We start from the raw sequence: 16,730 nt of genomic DNA on the forward strand, positions 1-16,730 counted from the left end.
ATCAGGAAAACAATTCCATTTATAATTGCATTGAAACGAATAAAACACCTAGAAGTAAATATAACCAAAGAGGTGAAAGATCTATACTCTGAAAACTATAAGACACTCATGAGAGAAATTAGACTCCAATAAACGGAAATATGTCCAGTGCTCATGGATAGGAAGAATTAATATTGTTAAAATGGCCATCCTGCCTAAAGCAATCTATAGATTCAATGCAATCCCTATCAAAATATCAACACCATTCTTCAGTGAACTAGAACAAATAGTTCTAAAATTCATATGGAACCACAAAAGACCCCAAATAGCCAAAGCAATCCTGAGCAGGGAGAATAAAGCTGGGGAATTACACTCCCCAATTCAAGCTCTACTACGAAGCCACAGTAATCAAGACAATTTGGTACTGGCACAAGAACAGACCCACAGATCAATGGAACAGAACAGAGAGCCCAGATATAAACCCACACATATACAGCCAATTCATACATGATAAAGGAGCCATGGGTATGCAATGCAGAAATGACAGCCTCTTCAACAACTGGTGTTGGCAAAACTGGACAGCTACATGTAAGAGAAGGAAACTGGATTATTGCCTAACTCCATGTACAAAAGTAAACTCAAAATGGATCAAAGACCTGAATATAAGTCATGAAAGCATAAAATCTTAGAAGAAAACACAGGCAAAAATCTCTTGAATATAAACATGTGCAATTTTTTCCTGAACACATCTCCTCAGGCAAGGGAAACAAAAGCAAAAATGAACAAGTGGGACTACATCAGACTAAAAAGCTTCTGTACAGCAAAGGACACTATCAGTAGAACAGAAAGGCATCCTACAGTATGGGAGATTATAGCAGATTCTTTAAGTGCCTTGTCTTCAGTCCAGTTGTTTGTTTAATAGATCTTTTATTTTGATAACTCTTACTGGTACCTTTTGAAAACTAATGTGTTCAATTTCTCAAGTACCTGTGTATTCCAATCTCATTTTCCACTTCAGATCCATGGTTTAATAAATATTATAACTTCAAATGAAGGCATAGCCACACACCTAAGATTTGAAAAACCACTCTACCTTATAAAAGAAGCACAAATAGAACATTCTTCACTTGTCTGCTCATTATATTTCCTGGTTAAGACTCAGAGTTTCTAGTTAGCTTTTCTTTCAGCATTCAATATAATTCCCCCAATTAGAATATGCAATGTAATTATTTTTGGTATATTCACAGTCATTCAACCATCACCACAATCAATTTTAGATAATTTTCATTACCTCACAAGAAAGCCCTTGTGCTCCTTAGCCGTCACTCCTCTGTCTGTCATTCCCTCTCTCCCCAGCCCTAGACAACCATAATCGACTTTCTGTCTCTGTGGATTTGCCTATTCTGGACATATCATATAAATGGAAACACAAAATATGTGGTTTTTTGTGACTGGCTTCTTTTACTTAGCATAATGTTCTAATTAGTTTCTGAGACAGATACTGTGTGTACGCACTCAAAGTTGCACTGGTGTGTGTGACTCCATCTCTGTGTCTACACATTATTCTGAAGTAACATTCTGATCCAGGTACCATGCATTTAAGGCCTATGTTGTCACTCCTAATTGCCTGTTCAAGTTTTTTTTTTTTTTTTTTGGAGGTGGAATGCATATAGATTTTGGATAGAGATTCTTTTCTTTGGATATAGATTTTTGCCTTCAGGTGAATACAGTTACTAGGAGGATTGATTTGGACATCATAATTACATCAATTGAATTCCCAAACTAAGGATAAATAAAGCACCATTATTTATAGGTTGCCCATACAAGGGTCATTAATGCACAGTTGTCTGATTTGAACCCAGGAAGTTGGACTTCATGGGTGTTATTTAGCACGAGTTAGCAGTCCCTCTGAAATCTAACCTATATAGGTCTCTTCTAGAACACATTTTTTCTTTGCCCCCCTACAACCCACACCAAGATTTCTCACACCGCTCAAGCATACTAAGCCTTAAAATGCACCCTGTATTTAGCACCAGAACTCAAGAACATGAAATAAGCAATTTTTATTTCAAGCTTGTGTCATTTATTTTGACTTAAAGCAACTTGAAGTCTTCCTTAGTGTAGCTTTTAAAAAATGTGTGTGCAGAAAATAGCCATAAAGTAGTACATTCTTTGTGCCATCCTTTAATCAAAATTTTTAAATTTTTAATATTTTACTAGTTTTATATGTGACTTCCCTCTTCCATAGAAATCCTTGTATTACAACTAGGCAAAAGCTATTTTAATTTTACTATTTTAATGCATTGGATATAATTTTCCCTAGCCCTTCAGTTCAAAGCCAATGCCATGAAAAAGAATTGTGTAGGTTTGTCGTGCTAATATCTCAATTTTGATTCCTGAATTTGTCTTTAAGTTTGTTTTGATAAAAGTTCTAGGATAGAAAACTGAGAGTTCTCTCTCTCTCTCTTTGTGTCTGTTTGATGTGAAAAGCACTATTACTAAAAAGGGACACTGAAATACATTAATATGAAACATACATTGCACGTTTGTTAACATTGGAGTAGGTTAATGTGAAAGGAAATAATTCACATATTTGCATGCAGTTCAAATTACCTGAAATAATAATTACTATGTGCCATACCCACTAAGAAATTTGTGTTGGTGATCCATTCACAACAATGTATGAGAGCTTAGATATTTTAGTCTGTTTTTTTTTTTTCACTGATATATCCCCAAGTACTATTTCTGGCACACAATAGTTATTTGGTAAATTGATGTATTTATTGAATGATTTCCTTTAGGATAAACTCATTAACCCAGCATTTTATGCCCTTTATAATCTGACTCTGATTTGTATTTCTTAGGTAAACCCCATGGATATAATACAAAAATTTGCTTTAACCAAATAGTTCTGTATATTGCTGTAGCAATCCTCTATAATGGTCCTTTGAGCATGGAGATTATGGAAAGGACAGGGATCTTGTAAAAAGGAAGGAGAGGTATAACTGGCACAGAGCAATGGAGGGAGTAGGGTGGGAATTAGGTAAGCAGAGAAGAGAGAATTCTAGACTGGAAAAGCAGAACCTGCATAAATCTTTCCTTTTCTCTAAAAATGTATTCTGATTTCACTAAATCCATAGGTCCTCAAACACAAAGAGAGACATGCTCCATATTTTCCTAAAAAATGCCCATGTGCATTTGATCTGTTCAGGTGATTAAACATATATTAAAGTTTGATTAATTATATCTAGGCCTTGCCTCTACATTCTTCTACCCATTCTGTTTTAAGTGGCTCAGCAGACTTTATTCTCTGTTTGTAGGGATCAAAAATGAAGTGGCCTATGACCTAGACAGTCATAGATAGCCAGTCTAATATCTGAACTCTTAAAACATTTGAGGTTATATTTTTCCTTTCACTAAATTCTTCACAAGTACTTAACTTTACATGAGAATACTTTCAATTTTGTGTCTATTGTTTCATTTTCTCTCACAAAAATCACTTAGCAGCTAACTTCAGCAATTAATACAATTTTAATTCTATCAAAAACTTCACAGCGGGCCATTGGGGGAAAAAAGGAAGAGAACCTGGGGTGCCTTTGGCTTTTCCCATCGGGACTCCAGGCACAGCCCACACCCGAGGCAGCCTTGGTGGTCTGGCAGTACTGTGTATGTGCCTCCTGGCTGGGGGATAATCAGCATTTGTGGACTCGTCAGTGACCTCTCTCCTTTACGCGCTGCTGGCCTCCAGTGTTACCATGAATTAGCCTTCAGGTCCTCCACTGGTCTGCTGGAAAGCACTCCGGAGAAGCCAATTTGATAGACTGGAGCAGGTGAGCTGCGTGGCCACTGGCATGCATGACTGTGCTGAGCCCGTCCAGGTTGGAGGGCAGCTCTTTGCTTGATGGTGTGGAGAAGTTTAATTCTGACAGGCCACAAGGGAGGCTGGGCCCGCTGGGGGGCAGAGAGGACCCCAAGGGCAGCAGGGGAGCAGTTCTTGTTGGCACTGGTTTCAGTTTCTGATTTCAAAGCCATGCATGAGGTTCAGAGGCCTAGGGCACTTGTTTCACATTTGCTTCATTTTTTCCCAGGAGTTTCTTCAGTGAATTCTCACCACTGGGGGTAGAACTTGAGCAAGGCCAGGAAAATCATTATTATCGCTATGTTCTAAATAGTAGGTTTGCACTGGAATGGATTTCTGTAAATACGGTGCCCAGCATTTGTAGCCAGTAACCCCCAACCATGACCTGACATGTCATTCTGACTGTAACATGTTTCCTGACCAATCTTACTAAGTTATAAAAATAGCAAATAATATTTATGAGGCCACTTGTCAGTGCTAGGCACTCTGCACACCACCTATGTGCTTTATCTCACTTCATTCGTGTACCATGGTCAACAAGGGGGGCGTCCCATTTTGCAGATGAGAAAAATAAGCCACAGCCCACTTGAGCCCAGGTAGGTCTTGATCCAAGCACAGGCCCTTGATTACACCACTATATGGCTTCCTAAAATCTGAACGGTTTGGTGGACCCCATGGGCTTTGCCATCAAGCCAAGGACAAAGGGAGAGCAACAGTGACCAACCCTTTCAATTCAGGCAACAGTGGAGGTTTTTCCTTTTGTGATTGGGTGAATAAGCTCTGCCTTTGGTTTGGCTCTGTCTGGGAGCAAGTAACCTTGAAGGAATTATTGTCATGGCTTCAGTTGTGTCCCATTACCAGACTGCAAGTGTGCCTCTCCAGATATTTGTGTCCATAAAAATAGTTCTCTGTAAGCAGTATTATTGGAAGTGAATGTAGTAGAGGGCTAACTAAGGAATTTAAAGGACTCCTCCAATTTATATTGTGAGCAGTTCTAGCCTTGCTTTGGACATGGCTACCAGGGTTACCAGAATCATCACTGGATATCATCAGAAAAGCTGACGTTGGAATCAAAGTTCATTGAAAAATGCTGATCCTGGAGAACAGACGTCTTCCAAGGAGTCTCTCAGAACTACCCAATCAGAAGACAATCTTTGCTACCTTGTTTGTGTCTTATGCATGAAGTGGTGATGGTGAGTCCAGGTGGAGGGGATCTTTAAAAGACACTGAACCCTTTCACAACAGCTTGGGACAGTCACAGTGTTTGCAGTGTGAAGACACTGGGACCCTTGGTGTCCCTGTCCTGGAAAGGAAGGACAGAGGTCTCGCTGTGCTCTGAGTCTGGATCAACAGTGCTCATTTTCTTCAACCTTCCTCCCTGTAAGAATCCAGTTAAGGTGTGGAAATCACATGCTTTGGCCAGATAATGTATGAAGCTCTCTGGAGAAGTTTGGGGACAAGTAAATGAAACCTGTATGATGGCTACTCAGAGCTTAATATGAGCACACAAGTAATTAAAATCAAAGGCAAAACATACGCAGTCCACTGAAGACCCTAGAGTGGTGTGAAGGATGCAAAAACTTTAGATTGGAAAGTGCTTTGTGGCAGTGGCAGCATCTCAGAGAAACTTTTTAAGATGACCGGGACTTGGTCAAATCAGTGGAAAGTATGTATGCACTTAAATCAGAATTTATTTTGTAATACAGAGAACCATGCAAATGGCGACATGGAGATGTTGGTTGATATAATTCAGAAACATTGTAGTTTTTGTTGGTTGGTCAAACACATGGGGAAAATGATGCTGAAAGGTAGAATGGTGCCAAAATGGAAAGGGCCTTAAATGCCAGGCCTGGAAGTTTGAATATAATTTAATTAGCAATGAGCACCCATGGATAAATTTATCTTCTTTTGCCTCTTCCCCCCTTTGTTTTCAGAGGATGGTCTTGCCTTATAATTCATACAGACCAGAGAAACCTTAAGACCCCAAATTAACCCTTGATCTCTTCTCCCTTAAAACAAAAGAAGAGAACAAAATGAAAAGACACATTCCACTGTTTCCCATCGCAGTAAATGACACAGTTGCCACTGTGCTGGTGAACTGTGGATTATTGTGGTTTCCATATCACCATATCAGAATATCTAATTTAAGAGGGCTTGATCATCAAAAGAGCAAGCTATTACAAAGTCCAGATATTCTGCCTGAAGTAAATCACATATAAAATGATTTCACCCGTGTTAGTGCAATATTCATGGGAAAGTGAATGGGAAGCATGGAAAACCTAATCTTGGCTGAGTTCTCATGATGAGATGTGGGTGTCACCCTGAGGAATCATCAGTTTGGTGGTTCCAAGCCCCTTGGGTGGCTGGGGATTTCTGCAAAATCTATTTCAAGCTTTACCTTTGGAATGTAAATCTGAAGAGGGTTGGAGCTCTTAATTCCCTGGGACTAGTCCTTCGAGAGTTTTTGGCCGCTATTTTTGAGATACAAAAAGCAGAGTACTTCACCTGTCCCAAGTCAGAGGCTTTTCTGCATCTCTAAAAGGAAACTTGGAGGTGATGTGCCTCCTTGTTCCTAAAAAAGGTATGGAGTGAGCTAATGATGTTTGTTTGTTTGTGTTGTCTCTGTTTTTGCTTTTCCCCCTGGAGTTTGGATGAACAGCGATTGATCATAATTTTGCACAACTGATACCTAAGAGCATAGAACAGAGCACAAGCTCAGCAGATATGTGTTCTTGAGGAAGTCTAATTCCCAACTTCTCTTCACAGCAAGTGAGAAACAGATGGTGATGGTGTGCAAGGAATCCCCAAAGGAGCATCTCCAGCCTTTCAAGGACAAACTGGAAGAGTTCTTCCAGAAAGGTAGGGAGCTGTGTCCACTGCACATACACAATACTCTGAAACATCCTCTGAACTGTGGAGCTCTCTCTGATCCCACTGCCCCAGCATCCCTGCTGGTCACCAGCAGCTCCAGTGACCCCGGGAGTCCATGTCCCCATGGTGGTCACATGCACAATGTAAAGGCATGTCCTGCACTTTCCTATCACCTTTCAAATCCATTTTCATATTTTAAATCCTTTAACATTACTCTTGTTTTCATAAACTTTGAGGAAAGACTTTTTCTTTGTCTTTTCATAGATCTATCCCAAGGGGATCCTCAGTGCATGTTAGTTGGCAAGTGACATACATTTAAGGCTATGTAGCCATGCATTTCAGATATGTGGCCAGCCTGGAGGTGGACGGTGATTATCTTCCTGAGTTTGCGAGTGTAGCTTAGAAGCTCGTGTTGTATTTTCCATTCCTTTTCAGAATGGAAAATTGGGGCCAGGTGAATGTCCACATCCACTCACTTGGCACCCATCAGCCCTTTGGGGTTAGTAGATGGAAGTGATATATATGCGATCTAGGACTTATTTAGAAATCTTACCAAGATATGTTCCTTCCTCCATGATTTTGGCAGGAGTTGGGAACTCTGGTTGATCACTCTTAGTGAACATGGAAGTTTAATGCCTTTGGATATTTCCCATTTTAATTTTCCAAATGCAGCTAAAAACGTGAAACAGAAATAAGTGTGGTGCACAAACTTCCAGCTATAAAGTAAATAAATCCTGGGGATTTAAGGTATAGCATGGTGACTGTAGTTAATAATACTGTGTTGTGTATTTGAAAGTTGCTAAGAGAAAAGATCTAAAAAGTTCTCATCACAAGAAAAAAATATATAACTTTGTGTGTTGACAGATATTAACTAGACTTATTGTGGTGGCCATTTCACAATATACACATAAGTTATATCATATATCTGAAACCAATATGTTGTATGTCAATCATATCTCAATTAAAAAAGTGTTAGGTAGTTACAGGGAACCTCTGTCTTCTCTAGAGGATATTCATGTAGGAACCTTTAGGGATATATCAACACACTGTTTCTATGTATTAATAAGGTCTCATGATACCATGCCATCAACAAAAGACCATTGAGGAGGGTGAATCTATAATGTATAGCCAAACCACCTGGGGGATGGCAGGGAAATTCTTGGTCCATGAGTCAGAGGAACTCCATTCCAGCCGTTCCCTGTGTACAGAGATCATTGCTCCCTTGCTCCTTGAGGAGGGCTTGTTTGTGTCAAACAGAAGTCAGAGTTCTCCCTTGGCCATTGCTAAATCTCATATACTATAGAAGTGATGCTGTCAGACAAGGTACCCTCTTGAGAGCAAACAATGATACTAACATGTGTCATGTGACTAAAATTAGATGGGTTTTATATGTGACTTATTAAAGTTAGATGCATGGCTTTATGATTATACCATGTAAATATAACCTAAATGGCCTGAAGAAAAGCGTGAAATATTTTTCTTCGCTGACCCCCAATTAATAATTTCTGCTCTTGACATGTAGAATTAATTTGAAATGAGGCTCATGTTTACTTAGATTCCATTTTTATTTTTACTCAGGTTTACTTAGATTCCATTTTTATTTTTAATTGCTACTATTCTATGTCTGGAAAATTCTGCAGTGTGTATATCTGGGTATTATCTTCCTGGATGCTGTAATGGCTTTATTATAATCCTTTCTCTTTGAACCAGATAGCATCTTAAAACTTATATTGTGAATTTTACTCTTTTTTTGTTGGAAAAAGATATACATGAACAGATTTAGAACCCCAAAAATCTTCTTCAGTGCCTTGGAAAAGGAATTTGCAAGTCAGCATTTGGGATTATATGTTAGCTTCTTCTCTGCTAGATTTCTCAAGAAACTTCTGGTCTGTTCTGAGAGAGGAAACTGAGTGAGGCAAACTGGACCTCTTATCAGGGGAGCAAAGGTGTGGCCATAGTAAAATGTTCAAAGAAAGCCCCAGAGGCTGTGGTTTCTCAACCCTGGCTGCATTCTAGAATCACCTGGGGGAGATTTTTTAAATTTTGACAGCCAAACTCCAGACCTACCATCTATGGGGCTGGAACCAGGCATCAGCACTTTTTTTTTAGCCCCCCAGGTGAATCACACCCTGTGTGCAGCCCAGTTTGGGAACCACTATTATCAAACTTAGTTCACCTTTGAAATGTGTATTCAAAGATGTTTATTCAGAATGCTATATGGTAGGCATTCTTTGTCCTTCTCTCAAAGGCTGTTTATTGGAAAAGATCTGTCATAGAATACAGGAGTCAGCTCTCCTTCAACCAGCCTAGTAAAGGGAAGATGGGAAAGACATTAGGAATAGCCTCAAGTCCATGGTTAAAACAAAATCAGCCAAAACACAGCACAAGAATTTAAAGGAAAATCACCATTCCCTAAGAAATTTAAAAATACAGAAATAAAATATTATAGGAATCTTAAAGATTCCCAATATTGTGTGGTGTAAAGAGCCACTGTTGAAATAATCTGTTACTGTTATTACTTCACTGAATTGGTCAAAAATCAGTCTAGAATCATACTGTCCAATATATATGGCAGGTACTAGCCGCATGCCACTGTTGAGCACATGAGATACAGTTTGAGAGGTGCTGTAAGGGTAAAACACAGATCGAATTTTGAAGACTTAGTGCAAAAGAACACATAAAATATTTCATTTCTGATTTTTATATTGATAGTGATAAAATAATAGTTTGAATATATTGGGTTAAAAAATAAAATGTTATTAATTTACCTGCTTTTTGTTTTTAAGCATGGCTACTGGAAAATTTTGAATAATATTTCTGGCTTGCATTTTATTTCTGTTGTATAGGGTTTGTCTAGAGACACAATCCCTTGGCCTTCCTCATCTCCTTCCTTCACGCTCCTCTTTACGTTGTAGCTCTACTTTCTCAGCTTGCATCCTGGGTTGTCGGGATGCAGTTTCACCAGCTAGCCCCTCCCCACTTTTGCTCTGGGCCTGGCTATTATTTGGCTCTCAGGGAGGGGTGGGATGCTTAACTGATGGATGTGGCAGCATGCTACTTCATCAGGCCATTCTGTGGTTCAGGGGGTGGGGGGTTGCCAAGTTACAGTATATATAAGTGGAATAACTCTTCATCGCTATGGAATTCTAAACAATGGTCTGTTTTTCCTGTGGATGTTTCACAGAAATTATAGGATTTTCTTTCTTCCATAAATATGCTTTATCTACCCTGGATAATCAAAATTTTATGGCAACTATCATACAATATAGTATCTTGTCTAATGTTCCATTCATTGGAAGAGACACCTTTATTGTAAGTAGTACAAACAGAAAAATTGTTGGCATCTACACCATGATGTGTCACAGATTTTAGGATGTACTCCTAATCAGAGATGCTAAAATTTGAAAATTTGATCAGTTTTAAAGTTGATGTAATATGGCACTACTTTTAGGCATAAAGAACCAGAATGAAGGCATGCCTGACACTTCCAGGTAAGCAGCAAAGGGGATGTTTTTGTTCAAATTCAGGAAAAAGCAAAGAGAATGGTAATGATGGCAGTGGCAGCAATGAGAGCTAACAACTGCTGCATGTGGTTGCATGCCGGACACCATGGGGGGAGATCATCTCTCTTATTTAGGCTTCATGACAACCCTCTGAAGTAAGCAGTTTATCACCCTGTTATACAGATGAGGAAACTGAGGATTAGGAATTCTCTGTAGACAAGTTATGAAAAGGCATTCCAGGCAGAGGAAAACACTGCAAAGCTCAAAATGAAAGACATGATGTGTTTGGGGAGCGGCAAGAGACTGGGTGTGGCTGGATCACAGGGCAAATGGGAAGAACACTAGACCAGAAGGGAGAGGAAGGTCACATGAAGACTTGCTAAAGAATGTGAACTTTGTCTTATAGGCAAGAGAGAGCCTTGGAAAAGTAGTATGTATGTGAATGACATGGTCACGCTGGCTTTGTTTCGGTATGCAGGATCATTTAGCTTTTTGTTGTTGAGAAATACATTATAACTAAGCAATGTAAAGAAGGTTTGGATAGGAAAAGACTGGAAGGCAGTCTCTCAAGCTGTTCTGCAATAGTCTAGGCAAATGACGGTAAGAACTTGAGCAGAAGTGGTCACAGTAAAATTAGCAAGGGAAGGGATGCATTTATCAAGGTTTTAAGAGTTATAGCACTAGATAACCCACTGGAAGCACAAAAACAAGAGAAAAGGATAATTCTGCTTTTTCTTGCTTGATAACTGGCTTAATACTGATGAAGAGAACCAGATTTGGGATGAAAAACAATAAGGTAAACTCTGGATGTGCTGGTTTGACATATGACTGAGGCCCACAGGTAGAGATGCCGGGCCCACAGGAGAGTACAGGATGAGAGTTCAGAGGGTGGCAGTTTAAGTCATAGGAATGAATGTGAAAGCCCAAAGAAAAAATGTAGACTGAGAAGGTCCCTGAAGTTTCAGAGTGTCTGACACAGGGTAATAACCATAATAGAGAAAAGATGCTTCTATACTTTCATAATATTTGAGTATTTGGCAAGAAAGCCAGTTTTCTAATTAGGGGTTTTTATCACTCATAAAGTCTTAAGCAATCACGTTCTTTATGCCTGAGAGGTCACACACATGTGTTGTGACTCAGTTGATTCATTGTTAGTTTAATATTTATAAAAGTTGCAATTCAGTTCTTCTAACATTCATAATTTAATTTTTCTTTTGCAAATCATATCCTGTTGCCACATTCAAGTGAAGATGATGTGTTTGTCTTTATGTCTTTTATCACCCTTCCCTTCCAAAATGCCCTTAAATAGCATTCTTTGACAAAATTGTGGTGACTGTTCTTGACTAACTTCATTTCCTGTGCAAAATAGAAAGTAATTTTAATAACATCACTTTCAGAGTTGCAATCTCCTTGGCATCTAAGCCTTTTTTCCTTACATGGTTTTTCTTTTCCACTGTCAGCTCGTGTTGATTTCAGTTTATGGCTCAGTTCAGACTAGCCTTGTGCAGACATTACTCGAGCTCATGTTTTCTCACCCTCAGATCAAACATGGTCATAATGATATGGCCTTCAAAAATGTGATGCTCACATTAAAAGTCCCCATAAACATGGCAGGGATCCTGTAATTGAAAGAAGGCGCTGAGCAACTGATTAGATCCCAGGTATAGATCTTGTAGGTGGTCTTTGCATGCTGTTAAATTGGTCATTTGTATTTATAGCTTTGGCAGGGAGGGCTGGAACCTAAACTGGTGCTAATACCAGTGCTCTCCTACACTTGGCCTTATCTCATTCTCCACTAACTTTACCTGGCATCCATGAGCAGAACCATGTCAAAATGAATCTGAATGAACCATGCTACTCCAAGTTTATCAAACTGTCCTCTAAATTTTGTTGACCAGCTGAGATTAGAGATAATCTTAATGGCAAGAAACTGTTTTCTAGTTAAAAATAAATAGATAAATTTACAAGACTAAAAAGCAAACAAAATAATAACTCTAATACCCATATTGAATGCAAACAGAATGATCAATCTAAGTAGGTGAATACTGCATGACCGCTGCGACTGTCTATCTGGTCCTATTCACTTTCTCACCCCATCATAATGTAGGCTCAGCCTGGCCCATGAAAGTTGTTGATAATTAGTTGTAGAATTAATAAACAGTCTGAATCTTGTAAAGTGCCTAGAGGCTTTTTGTTTTTCTCTGTGTTCCCTGTTTAAATCCTTTCAGAATAGGTAAATCATGCCAATTCAAATCTGGAGAGATGCATTGTGGGTCTATAATGCAGGTCTGTGATCAAACCTCCTTGACATCAAAACACCTTTCTATGTCAGATATGCATATAATCCATTCTTAATAAATACATAGCTCAGATTAGATTGACAAGGTCCATAATTGAATTTATAAACTATCGAATAAGAGCAGGTTGCTAGGTAAGGTAGAAAGAAAGCCACATGAGTCAGCATATTCAAGCATCAGGAAGGGTTAGTGAGCTGGAAAGTATGATGTGAGAGGGGAAATCATTCTTACGTTCTGTACAGAGCTTGTGGAAGGAAGAACTATGGCTGGGTGAATGTACGCTCTGTAAGGGTCAAACCAGGTTGTTGTATACCTCCCTACTACTCAAAAAAGTGTTAGCCAGGATGGTCCCCAGTGACATCAAATGGCCAAGAATTAAGATTATCTGTTGGGATTTCTGGGTTGCTGAAGTAAGAGAGCAGTAACCAGAATGTGGAGAAAGCTATTTTATCAGAGGTTTATGAAGCAGAGTTTTATCTGAGAGGATTAGTTTGAATCAGTTTTTATTTTGTTTTCTTTTTTTCCCCCAGAAATTCCTACAAAGAACACAGCTCCTCCACCCCTTCCCACCAAAATCAGTGAAGTAAGTTGTGCTCCACCGAAGCAGGGTTTTAGTAATTCTGAAGTTTTATCCATGATACCAAGCCATAATTCCACTATTTAACCTTCCTATCATGACTGCATGCACACTTTTTGATTTAAAAGAATTTTTTGTTTGTTTAAGTATTTTGAATATAACAAACAGAGCATTGTGCTTGAAGTTAGAAGATCTAAGTTTAATCCCTACTTTTACCTCTTAACTTTTCTGTGTGACTTTGGGCAGGTTTTTAAATTTCTCTGAGCCTTTTTTTTCTTGTCTGGAAAATGGGATTGGCAATATATACTGTGTGGTGTCATTATGAAGATTAAACAAAACAACATACACCAAAACCATCACGTGAGCTTTACAGTAGGTAGCATTAGTAAATTCAACGTATTGTTTTAGAGTGCGATTATTACCCCACCACCCTCTGTAGCACCAACTGGCTGAAAGTTCTCCTCAAGCTTTCAACTGGGAGGGTGCTTCTTGGCTTCACAGAGCCTCATTTCATCTTTGCAGCAGTTCTTTGAAGCTGATTTTGTTCTTCCCAACTTTCCGGATACGGAAACTGAATCTGAGAATTTCAGTAACTTACTCAAGGTCAGTGTGATCTCAGTCCCAGGGTTGGTACTGTGTCATCCTAATAACTTGGAAAATAACTTATTTTCTCTGTGTCCCAAGACCCTTGTGGATAACTAGAAATAAGCATTTTTTCTCACCATCAAAATGAGAAAAATATGAGAATAACAGACTTGCCTGCCATCACTTAACCCCAGGGACTCCATTCCTGGAGTGTTAATAGAGACTCCCATTCTATCTTCCCCAACAGAAACAAGAGGTTCCATTTGTACTGTGGAAGGAATTGTGGTGACAAGTAGTTAAGTATTTTATGGAATCAGTATTGAGCTCTGCATTCTTGCATAAGAGTTGTTTTCATGATAAATTGCTTCATGTAATTGTTGGCTCAACCACCACTTCCTCTTTGGATTCTTGACAACTATCAGCGAGGCTTTAATCAGTGATTGATTACAGTTGCTATCACATGACTTCTCTTTGAATTACTCAGTTATTGTCTCTTCATGGTGGAAGAACTCAACACCTAGACAGCCTTCTGGGAGTTATTTTGCAGAATACATATTATATAACATGCGGTTTCGCAGATAGAGTACAACTCTGAAAGGTCTCTTCATTCTTTCAAATAATACAGCTCTGTTTCTTCTGCTGAGTTCATTTTGCTTTAGAAGAATTGTGGCAGCCCAGAGTTGGAGCCCAGGACTGAACGAGGTAATGTTATGTGGAGTGTTTAGCACAGAGCCTGGCACTGTATAAGTCAGCAGCTGCTGCTACTGTTAACATTCTTGGTCCTTTTATCACAATCTTATCAAGATGGTTCAGAGAGTGGAGATGAGAAAATCATTCACAGAAGGTGTTACTTTCCCAATGGTATAAATCACTGCAGTTTCAAAATCAAATGGTAAATAATAAATAATTACAATAAAGGTCTCAAGTACTAGAAGGGAAATCATGCTCATCTTGCTCATCTCCTCTGGAAGTAAGCCAAAAGCAATGAACATAAGCTGGATTTTCCTAGGACCTGAGGCTTTTTGTTATAATAATTTGTCGATCATAATGCATGTAATTAGAGTGAAAAAAGGGTAAGTAGAGTTAGTATAAATTAAAACATACCAGATGCTCATGGGGCTTTTCTACAGAACTGATTTCTTTCACATTAAAGTGTTTTATTTTAAAGTTAATTGTAATTTTTGTAGTTATACCTTAATGATAGAAAGTATTTACATTATTCCTTTAAAGATGGCATGCCTATGGATCTATGTCATGGCGGCCCAAATCAACAATATTACCACCTATTGGCCTCTGAATTGAACTGCAAACACATGATCCTTGGGATCCACAGAGAGGCCACATGCCTTGTCTCAGTGACTAAAAGTGGTTGAATATGACAATAAACAGCACTAGTAAACAATGTTGTCCATAATAATTGCTAATCACTGGAACATTCCAATTCTGCTGTCTAGCAGATGGGAGAATAAATAGTGAGACTTTGGTGAGGCTAGAGAATGTGATCATTTAATTCCTTAATCTTTTCATTAATCTTTTGACTTGAGAAGAAAGATATTTACCTTTCTCTGACAGTTTTTATATTTAACTTTTGATTGATTTCTAGTGTTTTTCATTTGAAAATTAAAAATGCGTATTTGAGTAGATCATGATTGTTTTTTCACTACAGGATATCAGTTCGTGTCCTTTCATAAACTTAACAAAGTCTAAGCGCTTAGCTTTTTTAAGTGCCAATCCTTGATAGCACATCCTCATTCCACCTCAGAGTCTGGCACTGGGACCTTTGTCATCTACCACTTCCTCTCTCCCCCTAGCTTCTACCGACTTGTTGACATTCAAATTATTCACTGAAATGAACAAATATTCTGCCTACTGAGCTCATCTCACCATCCCAGTTCCTTTTTGAAATAAAGAATGTGAAATAATTGTAATCATTCTAAGGGAGTGTAATATAGTCTAGTAGGTAATGCAGAAACCCACTAAAAAAAATTATTTGAAGCTGCTGTTCTTTCCAGGAGTGTACTGTTCTTCCCCTAATATCTTCCCTTGGATTTCATGATTCTAGGATTAAGCCTAATTGCTAACATAATATATGTGCGTGATCATCTGCTTTCTTAAACTTAAGCTTCCTCTGGCATTGGTTCCCAGTCTGCAGTCATGGCTGTGGTATTAATTGTAATTGGTCTGAACTTCATGTGATGAAATAAGTTCCAACATGTTGATAGCAATTAATGGAGCTCAAAAGCCCTGGGTAAGATTCAAGGAAGGGTTTTGCATCTCTTTCAAGTTGTTTTCTTATTGTTCCTGTTGTAGTCTCACAGGAGACTGTAGTGAAAAGAGGACTGGCTTTAGAATTACACAGACCTGAGTTCAAATCCCTTCCCTAACTATCTGACCTTGGGAAACTTACCAAACAAAGCTGAGTTGTCTCATCTCAAAAACAGAGGTGATAACACCAATACCATAAGGTTGCTGTGATAATCAAATCAGCTACCATATGTCTGCTGCCTCGTACAATATCTAACACAACTATATGCATAAATATTTGTTCTCTGCCTTCCCTTTACCCTCCTTATGTTCCCTTTTCTATGACTTATATTTCTTAAGCAAAGTCAGATTTAATCTCATGTAAGATACACTGTTGACCATGGGCCCTTCTTTTGCCATACGGGCACAGATACAGCTGTTCAAACTATTCATTAAATACTTGCTGAAGTCTCACTATGTTCTAGGCCCTGTGTTAATTGCTACTGATACAATGATGAGCAAAATAAACAGTCTTTTCTTTTCCTCTGGAATTTATATTTGCCAGTGAAAATAATAGCCTGTTGTATTCTGGATATCTTTTGCTGCATAATCAATCACCTCAACACTTAGTAGCTTGAATCAACAACTTATTACTCTCTCTCACAGTTCTGTTGGTTGACTGGACTCAGATGGGTGATTCTTGCTCTGGCTTTCCCCAGAGCACCACTAAATCAGTGCTCTGAGAACCCAATACTTCACGCACTTGACATTGGGAAGACTTTACTCCCTCCTTTCCCTAGGGACAAATGGCCCTT

The 16,730-nt window shown here is 38.7% G+C and overlaps 1 protein-coding gene across 2 annotated transcripts in view; it reads left to right on the top strand.

The window, feature by feature from the left end:
• FMN1 (formin 1) overlaps nucleotides 1-16,730 on the top strand; it is a 368,992-nt gene that overhangs the window by 273,998 nt on the left and 78,264 nt on the right. For both annotated transcript variants that reach the window (XM_036887569.2, XM_036887570.2), the window contains one exon: nucleotides 6,605-6,697. In XM_036887569.2, the coding sequence (XP_036743464.2) occupies nucleotides 6,605-6,697 (93 nt within the window). The remainder of the gene's footprint in view (nucleotides 1-6,604; nucleotides 6,698-16,730) is intronic.

This window comes from Manis pentadactyla, chromosome 11 (genome assembly GCF_030020395.1).
Source record: "Manis pentadactyla isolate mManPen7 chromosome 11, mManPen7.hap1, whole genome shotgun sequence".
Taxonomy (NCBI): Eukaryota; Metazoa; Chordata; class Mammalia; order Pholidota; family Manidae; genus Manis; species Manis pentadactyla.